The 25,432-nt window shown below is 37.3% G+C and overlaps 1 protein-coding gene across 6 annotated transcripts in view; it reads right to left on the minus strand.

The window, feature by feature from the left end:
* Positions 1–25,432, minus strand: part of SMARCC1 (SWI/SNF related, matrix associated, actin dependent regulator of chromatin subfamily c member 1) — a 168,542-nt gene that overhangs the window by 58,431 nt on the left and 84,679 nt on the right. For all 6 annotated transcript variants that reach the window (XM_023726484.1, XM_004368479.1, XM_023726487.1 and 3 more), the window contains 7 exons: positions 20,460–20,497; positions 17,297–17,418; positions 15,826–15,897; positions 13,681–13,794; positions 12,909–13,062; positions 12,050–12,163; positions 5,010–5,069 (listed from right to left, as the gene is read on the minus strand). In XM_023726484.1, the coding sequence (XP_023582252.1) occupies positions 5,010–5,069; positions 12,050–12,163; positions 12,909–13,062; positions 13,681–13,794; positions 15,826–15,897; positions 17,297–17,418; positions 20,460–20,497 (674 nt within the window). The remainder of the gene's footprint in view (positions 1–5,009; positions 5,070–12,049; positions 12,164–12,908; positions 13,063–13,680; positions 13,795–15,825; positions 15,898–17,296; positions 17,419–20,459; positions 20,498–25,432) is intronic.

Genomic DNA, 25,432 nt, shown 5'->3' on the forward strand with positions numbered 1-25,432 from the left:
AGAGTATGGCCCCCAGACACCCTTTTAGCTCAGTGGTGAAGTCATTTCCGAGGTTCACTGTTCAGCCGGGGAGTGGACAGCCCCATAAAACCAAATGGGACTAATGAGGCACAGCAGTCCGGGGACAAGAGCCAGAAGGCAGAAGGGGACAGGAAAGCTGATGATAGGGAACCCAAGGTTGAGTAAGGACAGTGTTGACATGTAGAGGAGTTCTTAACCAATGTCATAGGGCAATATGTGTACTAACTGTTTAATGAGAAACTATTTTGTTCTGTAAACCTTCATCTAAAGTGAGAATAGCTGCACAACTGGAAGAACATAATCGACGTAACTGAATTGTACACGTAGAAATTTTTGAAATGGTGTATCTTTGGCTATGTATATTTTCACCAAAAAAAGAAAAAAAGGTCCTCCAAGGCCGAGAAGGGAGCGTGTTGACATGTCATGGGGTTGTTAACCAATGTCATAAAACAATATGTGTACTGACTGTTTAATGAGAAAATATTTGTTCTGTAAACCTTCACCTAAAGTACAATAAAAAACAAAAACAATGCAGCCCAAATGTCAATACTGTTGCAGTTAAACACCCTGCTCCAGAGTCTGATTTGCTGATCCATGCTATGAGATGAGTGTGGTATAGTGACAATTCTCTACGAGCTTATATGGCTCACTGGATTCTTAATCCAGGGCTCCAACTGCAGCTCTAGGATTTCATTTTCGCAGGAGTGGCAGGCTCCTCAAAATTCAAGGCAGCTAATGCCTGTACTCATTAAACCCCTTGAACAATGAGGTTACTTATGGGTTTTCTCTGGATAGTCAAAGAACTCTCAGTGGTCTCAAAGAGTTCCACGGGGGCTGTCCTAAATTCCTGATTATGGGTACAGATTTCCTTGGCATGCGCTATTATAACCTCTTCCAACATACTTAACAAAAATTTGTTTTTCCTTTATTTATATTTTTTCACCTAGGGAAATAAGTTCAGGAAGCTTTTTCCAGAATTAAGCCAGAGTTGGAGAACCTTTAGAGATGCAAAAGTCAAGTAAGTCAACACCCAGAAAACTGTATGACTGAGAAAAAATGAAGGTCTAAGCCTGGCAGCCTAATGCCTGAGCCTTCTGTAATGATAACATTATATAAGAGGAGTGGACTAGAGAGATGTTTTCAAAACAGAACATAGAGACTGGCCAGGAAGGAGGGGTGAGAGAGAAAAGTTATCAGTAGACATTCTATAATGTTACAAAACACCTTCATTCTTCCTTCCACAACCCAGGTTCAGGTATTAATCATTGCTTACTTGGATTCTGAGAATCGTCTCTACCCTCAAATTCATCCCACCCCTTATTGACAGAGTGAAATATGTTTCACAAAAAACTCTGTTTCTCTTTACCTGCCTAAAACTATTTCATAGTTCATCATCATCCTATGTAAACAAGGCCAAACATGATTGGAGCTCTGCCTTCTTTCAAGATCAAAGATATTAACCTGCAGCATCCCACTCAAGAACTGTGGTTTGACTGCATCTTTATAGCTTACTAAAAGTGAATGATCTCATGAAAAATGAGAAATATTTGGTATACGGCCTATGTGATATATTTGTCTAATAAAATGCTATGATTTTTTTTTGGAAACAATAAAAACTAGTGAATCAGTTTATTAGGTGAAAACTGAGTTTGTTTTTAGTAATAAATGCATTTAAAATTTTTCATCTGACTTCATGTTCTTAAGCTATTAATTACTGCTAAATGACTATATAAATAAAAGACATTAGTGGTAAACAACGATGTTGAGAAGCCTTACATTTCCCTTTGTGTAAGCGTAGACAACACTTGTTGATTCAACTACACTATTTAAAAGAAAAATCAACCACTGCATAGATTCCACCTGCAGGAGGAAAAAAACGCACTATTGTGAAAGGATATTGTGGTTTTCTTGGATGTGTTCAGAGTAAACAGTAGCTCAAGTCATTCTTATCTCACTCTGTACTTACTATCCACTCATTTTTAAACATGCAGCCGTGGTGGCACAGTGGTTAAGAGCTCAGCTGCTAACCAAAATGTTGGTAGTTTAAATCCACCCACCACTCCTTGGAAACCCTGTGGGACAGTTCTACTCTGTCCTATAGGGTCACTTTGAGTTGGAACTGACTCAACAACAATGGGTTTAATCTTTAATGTAAAAGAGGAAAAAATTTTGAGTATCAATGTGCAGCAAGAAACAGCACTGATAATGAGGTTGTTAGTCCAGTCGGTGCTGCACAACTAAATTTCTCTCCAGAGCCCAAAGAGTCCAAAACAGGAACACAAAAGCATGTTATATTCCCCTAGAAGTACTGAGCACACAATTCTTTTTAATTAACATCCATGTCAGATTTGACTCGACCAAATAGTCCTGGGGGAAAAAAAAAACAAAAAAAAAAAGGCAGCTCAGAAAAGCAGCTCTCTGCATAACATTGATACAGAATGGACAGATGGGAATAAATTAAAATAGTGGTAAAAACCCGAAAGAAGAGACTTTTAAAAATTCTGAACACAAGACAGAGAGAAGAGCACAAAGAGAACAACGAAAAGTATAAGAGGGACACAAAAAAGAAAATGAAAGTTAATGCACCACTTAAAAACTTCTTAAGGAACCACAACTGTTACAGTTTAAGAAACCAAATCTCAGCAATACAGAAATCTGACACATCACATCACCTGGCCCAGTGTACCTCAAAGTTGGGTCTGGAGGCCCACTAGGGACGAGATCCTCTTAGGGGGACTGGGAGGTCAGAACTATTTTCCTAATAATACTGCCTTTTTCATTATGTTGACATTTGCACTGATGGTGCAAAAGCAATGGTGGGTAAACCGCTGGCACCTCAGCAGAAATCAAAACAGTGGCACCGAACTGTCCTAGTGGTCACTGTATTCTCCACTGTCACAGGCACACACACAGAATCATTAAAAAAAAAAAAAAAAAAAAAGCCAATTTCACGTAAAACAACTCCTTAATGAAGCAGTAAAAATTATACATATCTTTCTAACATTATGTGCTATGGAATGGGGGTACACACAAAGACTACTGTTAAATATCAAAGCACGACAGCTGTCTCAAAGAAAAGCACCTGCACTATATTGAGCTTCAAGCTCAACCAGCCACTTGTTTTTATGGAACACCATTTGGCTAGAAAGAATGGCTAGCAAACCTTGGTTTTACATACATCAGTATCTGGGCAGACACTTTCTCAAAAATGAACAAAAGTGAGTTTGTCACTTCAAGGAAAGTAACTGATAGTATTTGTTGTCAATGAGAAAATTCGAGTTTTTACCCAGAAGTTGGGACTGCAGAAAACACATATCTGCCATGAAAGCTTGTCCTAATACTTAAAAAACTTACAAATCTATGTAAACAAAAACTTTTTGAGGCCCTAAAGACAATTTTTATGTATATAAATGGGAACTGAGATTAAACAGTCTGAGAACTGTGGACTGAGTCTAAACACTTATTTGATGCTTGAATTCTGAATTGTGTATCTTACACAATATATGGGTTTGGATTACATCCAATACTCTAGTGCAAGGAAGCTCTCTTCTTCCATAGATACACTGCTCTAATGTTACAACTTTAAGAGTCAAAACAGTTCTTCTTTCTAAGAAGTTAAAATATGTCTGTAAATGGAGTACATACTGTTAGTAGTTACCCAACAGCAATCAGCACCTCCTTATTCCAGGATACTTCCACCAGTGAAGCTAGAAAGCCATGTATTTGTTTTCCCAGCATTACACGCAGTAATAGGCGGTCATGACACCCAATACGATCAATGAGAAGTAAGGGGAAAACTGCCAAGGGGCTTCTGTGAAAGCTTTTCCTTTCAGGAAGAAGCCGGAGAAGACAACTCCCCAGAGCTACCTTTTCCGGCTTTCTTCCTGTCTTGAATGGGGATGTCAAGCCTATAGCTAATCAGCTATCCTGTGACTAGAAGGGAACAAACAAAAAGATAAGAACATGGATAGCTAAGCAGCGTGAAAGAAAACAACAGAAAAGCTAGGGACCTGATGACATAATTAGGTAGTGGGAAGAGCCCTGGAACTCCCAATCTGAAGACTTCTAGCTAAATAAAAAACAAATGTCTTTTTGGTTTCATCTACTGCTAGGCAGAGGCATTCCTAACAAACATAACAATTAACTTCCTCATTTGGTCTTAGTTCTGCCTCTACACGCACATTTCATCCAGAAACACTAAGTAACATCATGAAGTCTTCTTTCCTATACAAAGACAAATGCTCCTTCTTCAGAAATGACTGTAGCTTATAAAAGATGTTATATAGAATTCAATATTCTCCATTCCCTAACCTTTAGAGCGGAAATAATGGCCAAGATCTAGTAGTATTAACTATTTACAAGAATATCCAAACACATGAGGAAACCTAAACAGGCATTCAGTAAGTAGACTGAGATGCTATACATCATCACTGGTTTACCACAGTCTTTACCTTCCATAAACAAAATGGTGTTTTCAATGGCAGGTATCATCAGCTACTTCTCTGAAGTCCTTTTAAGGAAATATGGAGCTTGTACACCCAAATTCGTACAAGCACTAAAATGACTGAAGAGTGATAAATGAAGAAGAACTGAAATCTGAAGACATGCCCTACTTCAAAGGGAAATCTCATATTTAGGGCCACCAAATTATTGCTACATGGGAATGAGGGCCTGGAATTGCCAGCTCTTTCAAATTTTGGTGAGAAGTTACAAATCTAGACTACATGTCAAAGCTCCAATACTTGTTTAAATGTTGCCAACAGAATAAACAAACAAAAACAACAAACAGACCTAGGCCGTAAAAGAATATATTTAGGCTTGATCTCCTCTGATAGCATGTCCTCTCCCGTGTAATACTTAAAAACAAACGGCTCCAAAAAATCAGAAACTTTCAGGGTAAATTTCATAGGTATTGCAAAAATTCTCATCCCAGATCTTACCACCAGTGTCAAATGTGGATGAAAGGGCTCCACCATTAATCTACTCACCTCCAGGAGCAGAAGGGTTTCCTGTTCAGTCCATTCTCTTCCAGCACTAGCACCTTTACTCTAAAGAAACAAGATCAGAAATTACTTACTTAGCCTTAAAAGGTTGAAGTAAGGCTTAGTCAGATTCTTTTCTAAGCTCAGCAGATCATTTTAGGAAAACCACAAAGTTAAGTCCCTGAGTAACAGAAATGAAATACTTAAGGAACTTAAACTACCAAGAGAAAGGCTGGTTTAGTGTAAAGATCAAGGACTCATGAACTATATGAATATATTCCTTCTAGTATTTTAATACTAGATAACATCTTTTATAAGCTACAAAGGCATGATGTTCAAACGCTTAGCATAAATAAGCTGTAATATTACAAACATATTAAAATTTTGTTATAATTTAAGAGGAAAGCTTTTTCCAAAATTCAAGAACAAAATATACTACCATTTAAAGTACTCTGATGGGCAACACCTGCCCAAAGGCAAAGATAAGAAGGCAGGAAGGGACAGGAAAACTGGATGAAAGGACACTGACAACCCAGGGTGGAAAGGGAAAGGGAGAGAGTGCTGACACATTGTGGGGATTATAGCCAATGTCACAAAACAGTATGTGTATAAAATTTTTGAATGAAAATGAATGTGTGCTTTGAACTTTCACCTTAAACACAATTTAAATAAAGTACTCTGATGGGTTCTTGCTTCCAACTGCAACAAGTCCATATTTTGTCATTTCTTAACATTTCTTGATTAAAACAATCCCCGCATCTTAGACATCCCTGGGTGGCAAAAATGCTTAAGTGCTGAGCTGCTAACTGAAAGGCTGGTTGTTTGAGTCTACCCAGAGGTGACTCGAAAGAAAGGCCTGGTGATCTACTTCCAAGAAATCAGCCTTTGAAAACCGTTCGGAGCACAGTTTCTACTCTGACACACATGGAGTCATTACAAGTCAGAACTGAATGGAAGGCAACTGGTTTGGGTTTTGTTGTATCTTACCATTAGAGTCCACATCTTGATTACAAATGCAAGTGATTTTCACTCCAAATCACCTTTTCTGCGAGCGTCTTGTATAGCTCACAATTCATGCAAACATGGGAGGAGTATGACAGTTAAGACTGTTTGTGTTGTGTTAAAACTACAATTATCAACTGATCTGTACTTCTTGATTTACGAATCTTGTTCCATTCAGAGATTTGCAGAGGATTCGATGTGTGGTATGCTTGGTATTATTATTTAGCTGTAGATGCTATTAATTCAAAATACATAGTTGTCCCCCGATATCCACAGGGAATTGGTACCAGGAGCGCCTACGGATACCGAAATCCATGGATGCTCAAGTCCCTTTATAAAATAGCGTAATATTTGCATATAACCTACATACATCCTCCTGTATACTTTAAATCATCTCTAGATTAATAATACCCGTCATCATCGTCGTTAGGTGCTGTTGAGTCACTTCCAACTCAGTGATCCTGTGTACAACAGAACAAAACACTGCCTGTCCTGCGCATCCTCACAATTGTTATGCTTGAGCCCACTGTTGCAGCCACTGTCTCAATCCATCTCGTCGAGGTCTTCCTCTTTCTCAATGACCCTGTACTTCACCAAGCATGATGTCCTTCTCCAGGGACTGATCCCTCCCGATAATATGTCCAAAGTATGTGAGACGTAGCCTCGCCATCCTTCCCTAAGGAGCATTCTGGCTGTACTTCTTCCAAAACAGATTTGTTTGTTCTTCTGGCAGTCCATGGCATATTCAATATTCTTTGCCAATACCACAATTCAAAGTCATCAATTCTTCGATCTTCCTTATTCATCGTCCAGCTTTTGCATGCATGTGAGGTTATGGAAAACACCATGGCTTGGGTCAGGGGAACCTGAGTCTTCAAGATCACACCTTTGCTTTTTAACACTTTAAAAAGAGGTCTTTTGCAGTAGATTTGCCCAATGCAATGCATCTTTCGATTTCCTGACTGCTGTTTCCATGGGCACTGACTGTGGATCCAACTGAAATGAAATCCTTGACAATGTCAATCTTTTCTCCATTTATCATGATGTTGCTTATTGGTCCAGTTGCGAGGATTTCTATTTTAAAAATAGGTGTTATACTGTATTGTTTAAGGAATAATGACAAGACGCGAGGTGACAATGCTCAAAAGAGTGCTGGAGAGAGACTTAGGATTTTTGAGATGGTGAGAGGCTACAGCAGGGTATGCCTACACATCATTTCACTTGCATGGATTCAGCGTAGTGCTTGGTGTGCGGCAAATTCAAGTTTTGCTTTTTGGAATTTTCTTTTTCATCCAAATATTTCTGATCTGCAGTTGGTGGAATCCACGGATGCAAAACTTCTGAATACAGAAGGCCAACTGTATACTGTCCATTGAGACTGGAGGAATCCCTGAGACTATTGCCCTGAGATACTTTTTAAACCTTAAAGGGAAACTATCCCTTGAAGTCATCTTTAAATAGCAGTTTAGCTCAATAAGTAAAGACTGTCACCCTTGAGTACTGTACTCTTTTAAAAATTTATCTATATGATATATATTCACCAAATAGACAACAGTTACTCTAAAGCACAGATGAGTAGTTTGGGGGGTAGTGAGACTAAGTTCATGGGACTGAAACAACTAGAGTGGAAACAATGAGAATGCTGACTCAATGCGAAGAACGTAACCAACGTCATCAAACATTAGTGTGTAGAAACCGATGAATGGGAGTGTGTTCTGCTGTGTATACTTCCACCAAAAATACAACAACATATCAAAAAACAACAGCAGCAACAAAGAAGCCCCAGAACATGTCCTACCATAATAGCCCTTTCCACACAAACTCTATTTTGGGAGACAACAATTTAATACATGATGAAAAAGCTTTTATACTCCGTGATTTCCTTGTTTGTGCCATTAAAATTTCTCAATTTAGATGACTCAAATCTCTCTACACATATGCTACACACTGCAAGTAAAAAATTATGATTTGTCAGGTCTCTGTGGCATTTAATTCTGAAATGTTTGTTCATTTTCAACAAATGTATTCAAAAAATTGGTCATTTAACTAGGGAATAAAAAGAGGAACCTAAGCATTGCAGAGTTAGCCCTAAAGCATGATTTTATGAGAATGAGAGGATACATGGCAGCTCTAACTCATAATACACCGCTCTAATCTCTTGACAATTACTTAAGACAACCATAGGTTCTTGTTTAATGAACCAATATCAAAGGTGAATAACAGATTGGAGTCTCAAGAAGAAAATTCACCAGCATTTCATCTCAACTTTGAAGAAGCCAAATCCAAATATAGGGAAGACTTGTACAACCCTGCACAAAGACATAGGTGGCATTTATTAGACAGATCGTCAGCAGCCATTTCCCCACTTCTGAGCCACAAAGTGTGGGAAGGATTTTCTCCATTCCCCCTGGCTTAAGTCAGTTTTCATCTCTTGATAACAACTAGCTCAAAGAAGGTAGTATCATTTTTTTCTTTTCAAAAAACTCTCTCTTTATTTCACTGATTTTCTCTGTTGTTTTTCACTGAATCCGTGCTTATCTTTATTCTTCCTTCTGCTTATTTTGAGTCCAGTTTTTCCTTTTACCAGCTTACTGAAGTGGAAGCTAAGATCTTTGACTTAAGAACATTTTTCGTTTCTAATATAATAATCTGATGCTATCAATTTTCATCAAAGAACGGGTTTACCAGTGCCCTACCAATATTGATATGCTGTGCTTTCATTTTCTTTCAATTCAAAATATGTTCTATTTCCATTCAAAATATGTTCTAATTGTACCTGCTGCTTATTCTTTGAACCCTGGATTATTCAGAAGTTCAATTTCCAAATATTTGTGGTTTTTCCAGTTATATTCCTATTACTGGTTTGTAGTTTAATTTGTTTATGATCAGGAGCATGCTCTGTATGATTTCAATCTTTTACTGAGACTCAAAATTATGGCTCAGAATTGGTTCTATTTTAGTGGCTGTTCCCTGTGAACTTGAAAAGAATATGTTCTCTGCTATTTCACGTGGACTCTTCTAAAAACACCAAATAGGTCTTGATGTAGACCGTGTTGTTCCAAGTCTTTTATGTCCTTATTAATTTTATACTTGTTCTATAGAATACTGAGAAAAGACAGTTAAAATCTCCAATTGTAACTGTGAGTTTGTCTATTTCTCCTTTAAGTTCCAGCAGTTTTTGCTTTATGTGTTTTGAAACTCTTTAATTAGGTACATACACGTTCTTATGTCTTCTTGATTAATTAACCCCTTTATCTTTATGGTGTGCCTCTTTTTTATTCTAGTAAAATAACTTGTTTAGATGTCTACATTTGTCAATATTATTAACAGTGACTCTGGCTTTCTTTTGATTATTTGCATGGTATAACTTTTGCCATTCTTTTACTTTTAAGCTATGTGTGTCTTTATATTAATATTTAAAGTAGGTTCTTTGGAGACATCATATACTTGTCTTTGTCCAATGTGACAATTTCTGCTGCTTAAATGAAGTATTTAGACCATTTATATTCAATGCTATAATCACTACAGTCAGCCATAAGTCTACTATTTTGCTGTTAGTTTCCCATTTTTCTAATCTTTTCAGTTTCTTGTTTCCACCATTTCGTCCTTCCTTTCCTTCTCTTCTTCCTGTTCCATGTTTCCCCTTTGCCTTCCCTCTCTTAAAAAAAAAAAAAAAATCATTCTATTCTATCATATTATTGGCTTATTAGTTATACCTGTTTATAAACAGTTGCTCTAAGATTTACAATACTCATCTCTAACTTGTCACAGTTAATCTTTAAATAATACTTTAGAATTTCACTTTAGTTTAAGAACCTTAACTATATTTCCATTTCCACCTCCTATTCTTTGAGCTATTTTTTTTGTCTTTAACATCTAGTTGCTCTAAACTGAAAAATACAGTTATCATTTTTGCTTTAAATAGTTCATTATCCTTTGAGGGACTAAAAATTGGGAAAAATGTCTTTTATACTGACCCACATGTGGACCCTTTCTGGCACTCTTTATTTTTCTGTGTAGCTCCAGTCCCTTCTTATTATGCTTTGTCAAATTATTACAGTCCACCTTGAATTAGTATTTTTATAACTTTCTAAATAATGCCAGAACCTGGTAACAGTTTAACTCAATTTAACCTCAAGTGTCTTTGTGCTGTTTGTCATTTCCACGTTATGTTGCTGTTAGGTGCTGTTGAGTCAGTTCCAACTCATAGCAACCCTACGTACAACAGAATGAAACACCACCCAGTCCTCTGTCATGCTCATTAATCGCTGCTATGCTTGAGCCCACTGTTGCAGCCACTGTGTCAATGCACCTCGTTAAGCGCCTTCCTCTTTTTCACTGATTCTCTGCTTAACCAAGCATGAGATCCTTCCCCAGGGACTGGTTCCTCCTGATAACATGTCCAAAGTAGGTGAGACAAAGTTTCGCCATCTTCCCTTCTAAGGGGCACTCTGGCTGTACTTCTTCCAAGACAGACTTGTTTGTTCTTCTGACAGTCCACGGCATATTCAATATTCTTCCCCAACACTATAGTTCAAAGGTGTCAACTCTTCTTTGATCTTCCTTATTCGTTGCCCAGCATTCGTGTGCGTATGAGGTGACTGCAAATACCATGGCTTGGGTCAGGCGCACCTTAGTCCTAAAAGTGACATCTTTGCTTTTCCTCATTTTGAGTGTCTTCCAACCTGAGGGGCTCATCTTCCAGTACTATATGAGACAATGTTCTGCAGCTATTCATAAGGTTGTTACTGGTCAATTTTTTCAGAACTATACCACTAGGTCCTTCTTTCTAGTCTGTCTTATTCTGGAAGCTCCACTGAAACCTGTCCACCATGTGTGATTCTGCTGGTATTTGAGATAACGGTGGCATAGCTTCCAGCATCACAGCAACAAGCAAATCACCACAGTATGACAAACTGATAGACGCATGGGGTCTATGTGTTAAAACCCTCCCCCAATGATTATTTTTATTCAGTCAACATTCCTTTTTATTTAACCAAATATTTACCCTTTCCTGTCTTCTTGATTCCTACCTGTAGACGCGTGCTTCCATTTAGAATAATTTCTCTTTATTCTTTACTTTTCTTATAGTGTATGCTAGTGATAAATTCTCTCGTCTTTTGTTTAAAAGATGATTTTTTTGTTGTTGTTGTTAGAAGGTGTACCTTTACTGCACCTTCAATTTTGAGAGGTTTTCCATAGGATATAGAATTCCAGTGTTGACAGTTTTTCTTTCAGCACTTAAAAATGTTATTATATTATCCTCTAGCTTCTATCATTTCTGTTGAAAAGTCAGCCATCAGTGTTACTACTGTTCCTTTCGATTTAATGTATCCTCCCTCCTCCACCAACCCGCCCACTCCCTTTTGGCTGCTTTTAGCAGTTTAAGCATAATGTGCCTGGGTGTGATTTTCTCTGTATCTAAATTTGGGTCTTCTTAGCCTCTTATTTTGTAAAGCCACCGGCTGCTCCTTGGAAACCCTATGGGGCAGTTCTACTCTGTCCTATCCGGTCACAATGAGTTGGAATTGACTCAACAGCAACAGGTTTGGTTTTTTTGGTTTTCATGTGTCTCTTATACTCTGTTCTCTTTGTCTCCTCCCTTACCTACAATTTCTTTTTCTCTTGGTGTTTCAGTTTCAATATATCTACTAACCTTTCTTTGAGTTCACTAATCCTCTGTTCTCCTGTGTTCAGTCTGCTGTTAAGACCACCCAATGAGTTAATTTCAGATATTACTTCAGTTCTAGAGTATTTGAGTGTTTTATACATTCCAGTTAAGTCTCTGTTGAAATTCTCCACCTTTTCCTCTATTTTCTTTAATATGTTAATCAGTTATTTTAAATTACCTGGCTGCTAACCATACTGAAAAAAAAAGGTAAGGTAAGTGATTTTTATTTTATAAAATGCTATCAGAATTGAGAAAGAAGCTCTTCTCCTTCCACTATATAAAATAAATTATGTTTCTTATGGAAATTGATGTATAGAGCCAAAGAGTAACTTGCTGAATTGTAGTCCATGTGGGGCTAGGAAAAAATCCTTACCTTTGCTAAGGTTTTCTTAGAGTAAATGTCAGTACGAAGACCAAAGTTCTGCAAATCAATTGGTTTTTCCTTGTTCTTTTCAGGAAAATTTAACATCTGCTGAGCAGCAGGGACCTGTGAGTCAGATAAATAAATGGCTGTATTAACCTCCACAAAGTCAAGGGGATAGAAGTTTTAAAAAATTATTTAATATAGGCACTTAAAGCACTCCTGCTTTTATACAAAAAAATACTCACACCTCCATGTCACACTTCTAATACAAATTCAACATACAAGAAACATTCTTGGTGCCTCACTAAGTCACAGAGGAGACAGACAACAAATTTTCTTTAATATATTCTTCTATTCCTCAATGAGGGCAATTTATAGCTTAGGTTTGAGTTATCATTCTAATTTAATGCTCTCTAATATAATTTTTATATCTGTTTGATATAATAATCTTTTCAAGAATGTATATATGGACATCCTCTTTCCAAATACCAGGTTAAGTTATAAAATTTTTTAATTTCCATTTACAGGATGTAGGCTGAAGGAAAGGAAGTACACATGAGTGTTTTTGTGGAATCTGCTTGCAATTAATGCCTTGTCATGACAGAAAGATAAACAGAGGTATGAGTATGAAAGTAAATTTATAATTTGATAGGCTAAGGCACAGAATCCTGGATAGGTGGAGGACATTACTTTAACCAGTAAGTATTGTTACGGATACAAACATTTACTGTAGATGAGAAAAACAAAAGAATCAGCTAAGAAATAGCACTGTCTACTGCATTACAATAATAATTATTCCTGAGGAGGAATGCTATAAATGGTTGTCTGTTACCATCCAGACCTGAAGAAAAATGAAGCAATAACATACCTGAGGTGATCGAAGGTGAAGCGGCACAAGCCCAGAGGGGGTATCAGCTAATACGTTGAAATGAGGAGTAGGAGGAGGTCCCATTGCCATGGGTCGACTTTCAGGATCCACTTGGTAATTAACGAGCCCCCATTGCTCTAAAAAGGCATGAACCCTAAGGAATAAAGTTTTGAAAGTTAAAATCTAAAGAATTATCTCATGTCCTCCACAATCATCACCACATTACATTAAAAAAACAAAAACAAAGGTAAACATACTCCCTGTAGGCGGTAAGCTACCACAAAGTACCTGACAATTTTCGTTTTATTGTATGAGGGGCATATTCTACAAATTCAACATAATGTTCCCAATACAGCACCTCAAAACCCGGTAATAAAGCCTAATAGTTTCAATCACAGAAATGAAAGCACAAAAGCTCATTTACATCCATGGTGAAAGCACGCACAAATGAACCACATTTGCAGAAGGAGATCCACATTTTGGTTTTTTTCTTTAGACAAATCTAGGGCACAGAGCTCATCTACCCCGTCTCAACCCACCCTTTATCCTTGGTCATTTTATAAGGTGGCTATAAAATAAAAGATGTAAACAGAAAAATCTAAAAGAGAGGAGAAAGTGCTAAGGGATTCAAATTATTCAACCCCTGAAGGAAAGACGTAAGATTTAGGTGTTTGATTAAAGTGGATGCTTTCTTGACTAATAAATCAAACATGAGATGGCAATGCATCAGTAACTACCTGCAGTGAAATGTCTAAGAAATGAGACACTTTACCTCATCACAGCACATACATCTCCGGTCAAGTTCCTCCGACAAGCAGTGCTGGTTAAATACTCTTGGGGATTCAGACGATAGGTATCAATCATAAAATTTCGATATGCCAGGTATCTAAAAGGCAATGAATGGCAAAATTCATGAAGTAGACATAATGTCCTTTCAGAAACAATAATTCATATAGCCAAATGTCTTCAGATTCTTCAAAACCAAATACAACAAAAAATTAAGATAACAATCCAACAAAGAGCAGTGATATTGTACTGCGTATTTATAAGCATGAGCAAAACTCAGGGTAAAAACCTAAATGTGGAAAAAAAAAAAAACCTGTTTACTATTGTTTTACAACAAGTAAAATAAGAGTAATCTGATGAAGTTTAATGTGAAATAATATAAGCAAAAACTTGATCGCGGAGGATCAGTCCTTAGTTGCCTGCAGAATTTGCAACTAACACATACTTAGCCTGTCTCCATAACTATCACATATGTAATATTTATTGTGTGCCAGGCACTCTTCTAAGCACTTCCCATGAAGTAGTTCATTTAATCCTCAGAAATTCCCCTATAAGGTAGGGTATATTATTATTCCATTTACACATGAGGAAAATGAAGCAGAGTGGTTAAAGATTTTGCCAAGACCACAGGCAGCTCTGGAATCCATACTCTCAACCTCTGCTCCATTTCATTTCTATACTCTTCCAAGAGACACACATGATTTGGCTCTGATGATGGCTGTACGCCTACTGGCTGGCAGCTTTTTCAAGAGGCTCCCAGGTGGGCAACGAGTAGAACTCATGAAGCTGAACTCATCCATAAAACAAGGATGCATAAAAAAGTAGATAAAATGTGAGACTGAGTTACAGGAGATTCCACGACGTACCCAAGCATTTCTGCCACAAAATACTTAAAACAAGAATGTTAAGGAGCTTGAAACCTAGGAACAGTTCTTGGCACACAAGTTAAACATAAATTTGGCAGTTTAAGATCAGCTCCAATAGAGAAGAAAAAGTACACTGCTCATAAAGGCCCATGTATAAGCACAGGTACATAAAGAAGACAAAAAGGTATGTTTACAAAGTAAAATGACCTAAAATGCTACATCGTGTTTTTAAACAGAAGACTGTGATAGAACTGTAAGTATTTCCAAATGTTTCCAATGGGCAAATCGGCTGGAAGAACACATCAGTGTCTGAACAGGTGGAAAAAATATCAGGGCTTCTTATGCCAAATCTCTGATTCCGGTTTTAAATGGCTCATTATAGCTTTGTTATGGGAAGGCTGGATTTATCTTTGACATTTAAACTTAGCATCTCAAGCTACCATGCACAAACTACCACCAGAAAATATTATTCAATTACCTGCTTTACACTATGTGTTTTATGTGGACAATTACAGAAGTTAGCCTTTGCCTAACACTTTAAACAAGAGACGTCTATTTATGCAGTCACAGGTCTATAACAGACAGTAGATTAATACTATGAAGATAATATTTGAAAAGGTCTTTATAGTACGATAGATGTGGATTCATTTTAGAGGCAATGGTTTCTAGAAGTGTATATTCACAGTGTATATTAACAGGGTCACCAGGGAGAAGAGCCTTGGCAAAAATACTTCCTAGCAAACTTTCTCCTTCCAAATACTGTTTTTCTATTTCTAATGCAAGCAAAACAATGCATTCTGCAGTTAAGATCGATTTATTCGCAGCTATGTCATCATGTCTAGTCATTAACCAGGATGACAAGATAAAGATTACATCTTCTCCTGGATTTTCATACATAAAATTATATAATCCATAACACATATACACAGAAAAGTTGGAAGGACTTAGGAGAAACCTGAACTCATTTTAGTGTATACCCGTTACTGAATTCAATTTTAATTGCAATAGCTAGCATACACACAGTTCAAGGTTTATGAAGAAGAAAACAGAAGCAATTTCCTTTAAAGCAAGGAAGGCTGTGCAGCTGAGATGTGAACACTGTTCTGAACAGAATAAGATACTGTAAATTTTCAAGAATCGGTAACAGTTAACTCAAAAGTGCACTTAAGGGCCCCCACCACACCCACACCCACACAATTTTTCTGAACACTGGTCTCACTAAAGTATGTAATGGTATTACAATTACATCTTTACAGTTCACTCACATTTCTGGAGTCTTGGATTTGTTTTTTCCATTGAAAAACTCAGGAAGAGCACGCCGTTCAATCACATGAATACTGACGAAAAAAGAGGATGGGCAGTCTTCATGAAAAAGAGTATCTTAAGATTTGAACTGAGCTTCTTTAATTTTCAAAGTAAAACTGATAAATCAAAAAACTGAACACTGTCAAAACTAATTGGCTTGCACAAATTCCTATGTATTAACAGCCTATAATGAAAGTTAAAGGAACTGAGCTTTCCCTTTCGCACCCCCAGTAGTTATCAGAAGTTACCTACCCCCATAACAAAACTGTATTACTTTACTGTCATACTGCTCATGACAAGATGATGAGCCACAGGATATGAAGAGTTCTTTGGATCTTGGCTGACAAAAATCAAAGTAGGACGGCATGGCAACAAACTGATGAAATAAAGAATAACCAGCCAAAAGACAACAGAATTTACAATAATCAGTTTCTCAGGATCGTACCATCAACGTGCCTTTCACCGGCCCTTACTTTGTAGTAAAATTTTTAAAAGTGATCTACTGCTTTTATTAAGCTTATATTGCTCATTTTCAACATTTAGGAAAAAACAATAGTAATTCTGTAAAATGTTATTAATCGTAAGATACATATTATATATTTGTTAGATTATTTTTTTAGAATATATTTTATTCTAGATCCATTTTTTAAAATCATATCTATCCTTAAAGAATGATAATGCATAATCACTGAGAGCAGGCAAAGATCCAAGAAAGAACCCTAAAATTTTAAGTAATGGCAATGTCACTAGAAGTATACAAGCCTTCAATAAAATTACTTTAGAGAAGCTAACATTTACTTGGAGGGGTTAAGTTCTGGTACAGACATTTAAAACTCAAAAACAGGCAAAAATCAGCTAACTGGGAAAGAGACCTCTTAAACAACTGACAAATAAGATACCTAGGACTCCAGCTATTCACAACCATGCTCCTCAGGTACGACAGGGGTTGCTGTACAGCAGAGGGAGGATATTGAGGAGATGTGTTTTCTTGAACTCTTTCTCCATATCACACTTTAAATCTGAAAGGTATCCTAATGCTAAAATGTTTCCCATTAAAATGTGGCTATTTATGAGTAGTGAGATCTATTTTTTCTATATATATTTCTTTAATGCTTTAAAATCATATAATGAACATCAATTTTCATAACTATTAAATCACTCAAGCATTCTGTCTGAATTATAACTGATACAAAATGAGTTAGAGTCAAGCGTATAAAAATTTACAACCCTAAGTTACTACACAATCTAGCTTCCAACCCTAGATTATTTTGAAGAACATATCCAAAAATAAAAATCACTGAGAATCACCCTTTTTTTCAGTGCCACAGTGGTTACTGATGTAGGGACTTGGGCAGAAAGGCAGAATGTGCTGTCAAGGAAAGTTTTCCCACTCCTAAGTACTGTGTTTACACATGGGAATGGACCACTCACCAGTTATAATCAAACCATGATGCATAGCTGGGAATAATAATGTGATTGGTCTGCTCTGTTACATTATCTTCACCAGGGTCAACTGACCGACTCTGATCACCTTTACTAGGATCTTCATCTTCCTATAGAAAAGAAACTTAAGTTCAGAGAAAGAGAACTACAGAGATCCATAATAGCTCTGACGTTTATCTCATTTGCGGAGGTTTTGCAAATGCATCCCAAGCGTCCCCGCGATGTCCTTTATAGATTTCTCTACCCAATCCAGAACGTGATCAAGGACTGCACACTACAGATGTTCTCTGTGTCTCTTTAGTTTCCTTTAATCCTTGTCACCTTTTGGGAGGGGGGTATTTATGACGTCGTAATTTTTGAAGAATTTAGACAAGCTGTCTTCTAGAATATCCAACAATTTATTTCTCTGATTAATACTTCATAATTAACATCAGGTTAAATATAAGTTTATTGACATTCAGATGCTTTTCAATTCTGTACAGTTAAATCTAGCAACTTTTAATCTGTAATGTTTTTACTGTTTTTAATCTTATGAAATTGTTATCTATTAAGAAATCAGGCAAATTTTATATTATTGATTATAATTGTTCGATAGTTTAATTTTCTACCTTTCACCTAATTCAAACTCAATTTCCTGTGCTGTTATTTGAGGTGAGGATGTATTTCTTCTGCTTAGAAACTTAAGACAGTGGTTTCCTTTCCTTAAGATTGATGAATACATAAAAAATTTAAAGAATGAAGGCACCAAGGACCTCTACTTGTTACTAAAATGATGTTGAAAACAAATGCGGTAATACTGATAACAAAAATAACAAATTTTATTTCTCAAATCAGAGAAGCTACCAAAAAGTATGTTCAATGTTAATATATTTTTGTTTGGTTTTGTCAATGTATTTCTTCTTTTCGGGGGGGATTCTCCATCTCATTCTTTTATTGCTTTATTCGGACATCGTTCCTTTCAACAAATATTCATAAGCATTTTCTCTGTGTCATATACTAGGTTCCTGCATTGTTGCAGTCTGGGTGGACTCTCTCTTCTTAAATCACAAAAAATTAGAAGAAAATACAGTCACTCTTCATTTGTCATAGAGCCTGTGGTACTGTCTTTTGTACATTTATTTCTTCTCTAGCGACGGTTATCTTGTGGTGGTTAAGCAGGTGTGCTCCAGATCCAGATAGCCTGGGTTCAGATCACAGCTCTAGCACTAACTAGATCTTCAATCTCAGACAAATTACTTTAAACTTTCCCTGCATCCATTCGTCATCTGTAAAATGGGAAGAACAACAGTGCCTGTCTTATAGTTTGAGTAACACTGGTGGCACAGTGGTTAAAGTGCTCAGCTGTTAATTGAAAGTTAGGTGATTCAAACCCACCAGCTGTTCCACAGGAGAAAGATGTGGCAGTCTGCTTCCATAAAGATTTACAGTCTTGGAAACCCTATGGGGCATTTCTGTCCTACAAGGTTGCCGTAAGTCGAAATCAACCCAACGGCAATGGATCTTGGTTTTGTAATTTGTTGTAAGGTTTAGTGATTTAATAGATGTGAATCACTCCGAATGTTATCCAGAGTTATCTTTAAGCATAGTAAGGATAATCTACTATTAATTCTAGGCTTTGCCTTCTACCACTTTAGAAGCAAACCGGTAGACAATGGTAGCAGATGGCTATGAGCATGCTTTTTGGGAGCCAGATGTCCCACATTTTAACTTTAATACCACAATTCAATAGCTTTGTCAACTGCTATCTACAAAATATTAATAATGTTATCTTTCCTCTTAAGCAGATAAGGAAACTGAAGCTCAAAGAAGTTAAATAACTCACATAGGACACACAGAGCTCTTTTTTTCAGATGCTGGGACCCTGTTTAATTTTATGTGTGTCACCATATAATAATAAAAAAGTCACTAATTCTAGGTTCTAGAATTAGTTCTATTGCTAGAATTTCTGTCGATCCATTTCTGAGGTATAGTTTTCACAAATTCAATTAGGACAGAAGATTTCCTTTATTCAGGAAAACGGAGGGGGGGGTTGCGGGGGCTGGCACTGCAATTAACGAAGGTAAACTGCCTTAAGTTTTAGTCATCACAATGGGGAAACAACCAGCAAAACAACACTGTGGGAGAGGGTGTAGAGTCAAATACTTCTAACCCTTTGAAGTTCAATTACATAACAGACTTGCTCGTGGCTTCAAAACTCCTCCTGCCCTTAAGTGTAAAAAAAATCTTAGATGTAAATTCTATTGACTTTTTATTTTGGTCTCTTTTGCGACCACACAATACTATTTACTCTAATGATGTCATTTTACAAATGTAATGTTCTTTTATGTCTATAAAGAGCTCCTTGACTAAAGAAGCATGACTTTTAAAGAAAGAAAATCATAAGAACAATTTAGTTAAGAACTATATGTCTGACAGTTTACTGAAATATTTTTGTTGGAAATCCTGTCATAAATATGCTCATTTCTTTAATGTATGAAAAATGTTAACTTAAAGCATATCTTTAACTTAACATTAAAAAAAAAAAAAAACCAGAATTGACCATTTTCACCAAATAAGGAAGTTATTTTAAGAACACATTAGGGATTAATTATACTTAGCAACTGTCAAAAATGACAGCCTGAAGGATAAAATGGGACATTCATTAAAAATAGAAGTAAAATTCTGCCTTGAAAAACACGTGCCAAGAGCATAATTATTGGTGTCTCTATAGGAGAACTGTGAAAAAGGAAGTGGCTGACTGTAAGACTCCAGAAAGGGAAAAGGCATGCTGTGAATGCTACATGGGCTGTCAATTAAGGCTGCACAATAGAAATGGAGTGGGAAAATCGAGGCAAGGCATTACGCCAGCTCTTCTGCACTGCTGGCACACACCTGGAACGCTGTGGTCAGTTCTGCTTACTACTTAGCAGCTAAGGGAGAAACCGTAAAAACGGCACATGATAAACACTGCCTAGGAGATGGAGAACGTCCTCTCGATAAAATTTGGTGAGCCAAGGAAGACTACTATCGTGGCAGAGTGTTAAAAAGGAAATTCAAAAACTGGGGCCTCAGAACAGAAGATGTCTAAAGACACTTCCGATTCAGTCTTGCCACTACTTAAAACACAGGACACACAGCGTGATTGCTGCACCAGACCTAACTAAATTGTTACCTTTCCTCCTGTCGTGACGGTTTCTTCATCCTGTTCATCTGTAAAAATAAAATGCAAGATTTTTTAAAAGACAGGTAAATGTTGTTTGGATGACTGGGAAATGCTAAGACAAAGAAAAGAAATGAAACAGAAATTATTCAAGCAAAATCACCCTAATAATTCAGTAAATTATGATTTTACACAGAAACACAGAGGTGAGTAGAAATCCAAAGCACAGATAATTAAAAATTTCCAACAACAGGGAATTTAATTAATTACTGCTTGGGCTAATATCTTAGTCATGATCTTGTTTAATAAAAGGTAACAGACTTGATTAGGACTCTTGCCTCCTGAAGTTTGGTCAAGCAAAGCCATGACATTTTGGATCCCAGTAGGAGTGAGTGAAGAGTAAAGAGAGAGACAATAATCAATCCCTACAGACAAAGCTCAGGGAAAAGTGTTAATAATGTCTTTGGAGGATGGGGGACTCCCAGACCTAAAACCTGGCCTTGCAAAAGAACAGGAGCAAATCCAAGTGCAACTTAAACTAGGAAGGTGATTTCCACTATGAAAAGCAAAAGTTGCCAACATGGAAAGGATAAGAAGTTACAGCCCAAATAATTACATTAGTAAGTGCCTGTAATGCATTATTTTCTTATATTATCACCCTTAGCAGTGACAAGACACTATGAAGCTCAAAAAGAACAAGGGAAAGTTACTGACTGATTCAACACATATCTCTGAAAACCTGCTACGTAAAAAGCACTAAACAAGCGGGTTAGACCAGGGGTCAGAAATTTACTGCCTGTTTTTGTTGTGCAAAAAGGAGTTAACATAGCAGGCCTGAGACTTCAACCCTTATCATCCATAAAAATTAACTCAAAATATATGAAAACCTAAATCCATAAAACTTTGAGAAGAAAGGGGAGTAGAAAACCTATGACCTTGGAACACAATAGGGTTTCTTACTACACAAAAAGCACAAACCACAGAAAATCAACAAACTGGACTTCATCAAATTAAAAACTTTTGCTCTTGAAGACATACTGTAAAGAAAACAAAAAGTCAAGCCACAAACATAGGAGGAAATATTTGCAACATATATATCATAAAGAACTTGTATCCAAAATGAACAAAGAACAACTCTGCAGAAAATCAATACAGCAGGCTCAAGATTATTCTCGGTAAGACACGCTTGCAAGACTGGCCCTTGCCTGGCATCTGGCAATTTGAGTCTCAGACTGGACCTATCAACAGTTAACTAAGGATGGTTCACTGAGCCTAGACTGTTGTACAAACAATATGATTTACCATGAACACCTGTTTTCCTCCTGGGAGTCAGGAATTTTGATACCTTCTAAGCAGAAGGCACGTCCAATGAAAACCTTAGGCACAGAGTCTATAAAGGGATTCCCTGGGCAGAAACATAGTGCGCATGCTGCCACATTTTCCTTGCTGGGCAAACAGTGAACTCTGTGTGACCCCCCATGTGAGGAAAGGAGAGAACATAAGGAAAACAGCATATGGACTGCTCCCAGACTCTGCATATGTCTTTTTCTCCTATGATCTGGCTGTGCATCCTTACTAAGCAACTGCAATAAACATCAGCAGTGAGTACAACTGTATGCTGAGACCTGTGAGTCCTTCCAGAGGTCTCCAAACCTGGGGATGGTTTAGGGACCTCCAATGTACCCTCAAGCTAAGAATGGCTTTTACAACTTTTAAATGGCTAAAAGAAACTGTAGAATATTTCATGACATGTGTAGATTAACTGAAATTCAAATTAAAATATATATGTAATGTTTTACTAGAATAAAGCCATGTTTGTCTACATGCTGTCGACTGCTACTTTTGTGCTATAACACAAAGCTTATAAGTTGTGACAGAGATTATATGGCCCACAGAACCTAACATATTTCCTAGCTGGACCTTTACAGAAAAGGTTTGCTAACTCCTACTTCAGAGGATATAAAACGAAGAGTTGTTCTCAATAAAATAGGTATAGAAGGGAAATTTCTCAACATAGTAAAGGTCATCTATGCAAAATCAACAGCCAACATCATTCTTAACGGAGAGAGGCTGAAAACATTCCCCTTGGGAAAAGGAACAAGACGAGGATGCCCTTTATCACCATTCCTATTTAACACTGTTCTTGACGTTCTACAAAGAGCAATAACGCAAGAAAAAGAAATAAAAGGCATCCAAATTGGTAATGAAGAAGTTAAACTATCCCTGTTTGCGGATGATATGATACTATACATAGAAAACCCTGAACACTCCACAAGAAAACTACTGGAACTAATAGACGCAGCAGAGTAGAAGAATACAAGACATACATACAAAAATCAATTGAATTCCTATACACCAATAAAGAGAACGATGAAAAGAAGATCAGGAAAACAATTCTATTTACAATAGCCCCTAAAAAAATAAAATACTTAGGAATAAATCTAACTAGGGATGCAAAAGACCTATACAAGGAAAACTACAGAACACTACTGCAACAAAAGAGATCTACATAAATGGAAAAACATACCATGCTTACGGACAGGTAGACTCAACATTGTGAAAACGATAATTCTACCCAAAGCAATCTACAAATACAATGCAATCCTGATCCAAATACCAACAACATTCTTTAAAGAGATGGAAAAAACAATAATTAACTTTATATGGAAAGGGAAGAGGCCCAGGATAACTAAAGCACTATTGAAGAAGAAGAAGAAAGTAGGAGGACTCCCACTACCCCACCTCAGAACCTACTATATAGCTACGGTAGTCAAAACAGCCTGGTACTGATACAATGACAGATACATTGACCAATGCAACAGAACTGAGAACCCAGATGTAAATCCATCCACCTAGAGTTACCTGATCTTCGACGAGGGCCCAAAGTCCATCAAATGGGGAACAGAGAGTCTTTTTAAAAATGGTGCTGGCAAAACTGGATAACCATCTTCAAAAAAATGAAACAGGACCGCCCATACCTCACACCATATACAAAAATTAATTCAAAATGGATCAAAGACCTAAATATAAAGCCAGAAACTATAAAGTTCATACAAGAAAAAATAGGATCAACGCTAAATGCTCTAATACATGGCATTAACAGGATACAAACTGTAACCAACAACACAAAAACTCCAGAAGATAAGCTAGATAACTAGGATCTTCTAAAAATTAAACACTTATGCTCATCAAAACAGTTCACCAGAAGACAAAAAGAGAACCTCCAGACTGGGAAAAAATTGGGGGCCATTACAAATCAGACAAAGGTCTAATCTCCATAATCTACAAGAAAATCCAACACCCCTACAACAAAAAGACAAATAATCCAATCAAAAAATGGGCAAAGGATCAGGGGACATCTAGGTCAATTGGCATAACAAAGCTTATTAAGAAAATGTTCTGCATCCTACTTTGGTGAGTGGCATCCGAGGTCTTAAAAGCTAGCGACCAGCCATCTAAGATGCATCAATTGGTCCCAACCCACTTGGAGTAAAGCAGAATGAAGAACACCAAAGTCACAGGAAAGCATTAGCCTAAGAGACAGAAATGGCCACATAAACCAGAGATTCCATCAGCCAGAGACCAGAAGAACTAGATGGTGCCCAGCTACCACCAATGACTGCCCTGACAGGGAACACAACAGAGTCCCTGATGGAGCAGGATAAAAGTGGAGTGCAGAACTCAAATTCTAATAAAAAGATCAGACTTAATGGTTTGACTGAGACTGGAGGGACCCTGGAAGACACGGCCCCCAGACTCTCTGTTAGCCCAAAACTAAAATCATTCCCAAGGCCAACTCTTCAGACAAAGATTAGACTGGACTACGGGACATAAAATGATACTTGTAAAGAGTGTGCTTCTTAGCTCAAGTAGATACATGAGACTAAATGGGCAGCTCCTGTCCAGAGGCAAGATGAGACGGCAGAGAGGGTCAGGAGCTGGTTGAATGGACACAGGAAATCCAGGGTGGAAAGGAGGAGTATGCTGTCACAGTGTAGGGAGAGCAACTAGGGTCACATAACAATGTAAGTAAACTTTCACTTAAAGCACAATTTAAAAAAAAAAAAAGGGCAAAGGGATTGAACTGACACTTCACCAAAGAAGACATTCAAGCAGCCAACAGATACATGAGGAAATGCTTATAATCACCAGCCATTACAGAAATGGAAATCAAAAGCACAATGAGACACCATCTCACCCTGGCATTACTAACACCAATCAAAAAAACTGGAAATAACAAATCTTGGAGAGGATGCGGGGAGATCGGAACTCTTATGTACTGCTGGTGGGAATGCAAAATGATACAATCATTTCGGAAAATGATATAGCACTTCCTTAGAAAGCTAGAAATAGAAATACCATATGATCTAGCAATCCCACTCCTAGGAATACATCTAGGAAATAAGAACCATCACACAAATAGACATATGCACACCCATGTTCACTGAAGCATTGTTCACAACAGCAAAAAGATGGAAACAACCTAGATGCCCATCAACAGATGAATGGATAAACAGACCATGGTACATACACACAATGAAGTATTACGCAACGATAAGGGACAATGATAAATCTGCGAAGCATCTCGTAACATGAATGAATCCAGAGGGTATTATGCTGAGTGAAATAAGTTGATCACAGAAGGCCAGATACTGTATGAGACCACTACTGTAAAAACTCACGAAAAGGTTTACACACAAAAAGAAACAATCTTTCTTGGTTACGAGGGAGGGGAGTGAAGGGGTGGGATGGGGGGACACTAAATAGACAAGTGGTAACTTTGGTGAAGGGTAAGACAGTACACAACACTGGGGAAGCCAGCAAAACTTGTACAAGGAAAGGTCATGGAAGCTCCATAGACACATCCAAACTCCCTGAAGGACTGAACTGCTGGGCGGAGGGCTGTGGGGACCATGGTCTCAGGGAACATCTAGCTCAATTAGCATAACATAGTTTATAAAGAAAATGTTCTACATTCTACCTTG

Source organism: Trichechus manatus, unplaced genomic scaffold (assembly GCF_000243295.1).
Source record: "Trichechus manatus latirostris isolate Lorelei unplaced genomic scaffold, TriManLat1.0 scaffold00001, whole genome shotgun sequence".
NCBI classification, from domain to species: domain Eukaryota; kingdom Metazoa; phylum Chordata; class Mammalia; order Sirenia; family Trichechidae; genus Trichechus; species Trichechus manatus.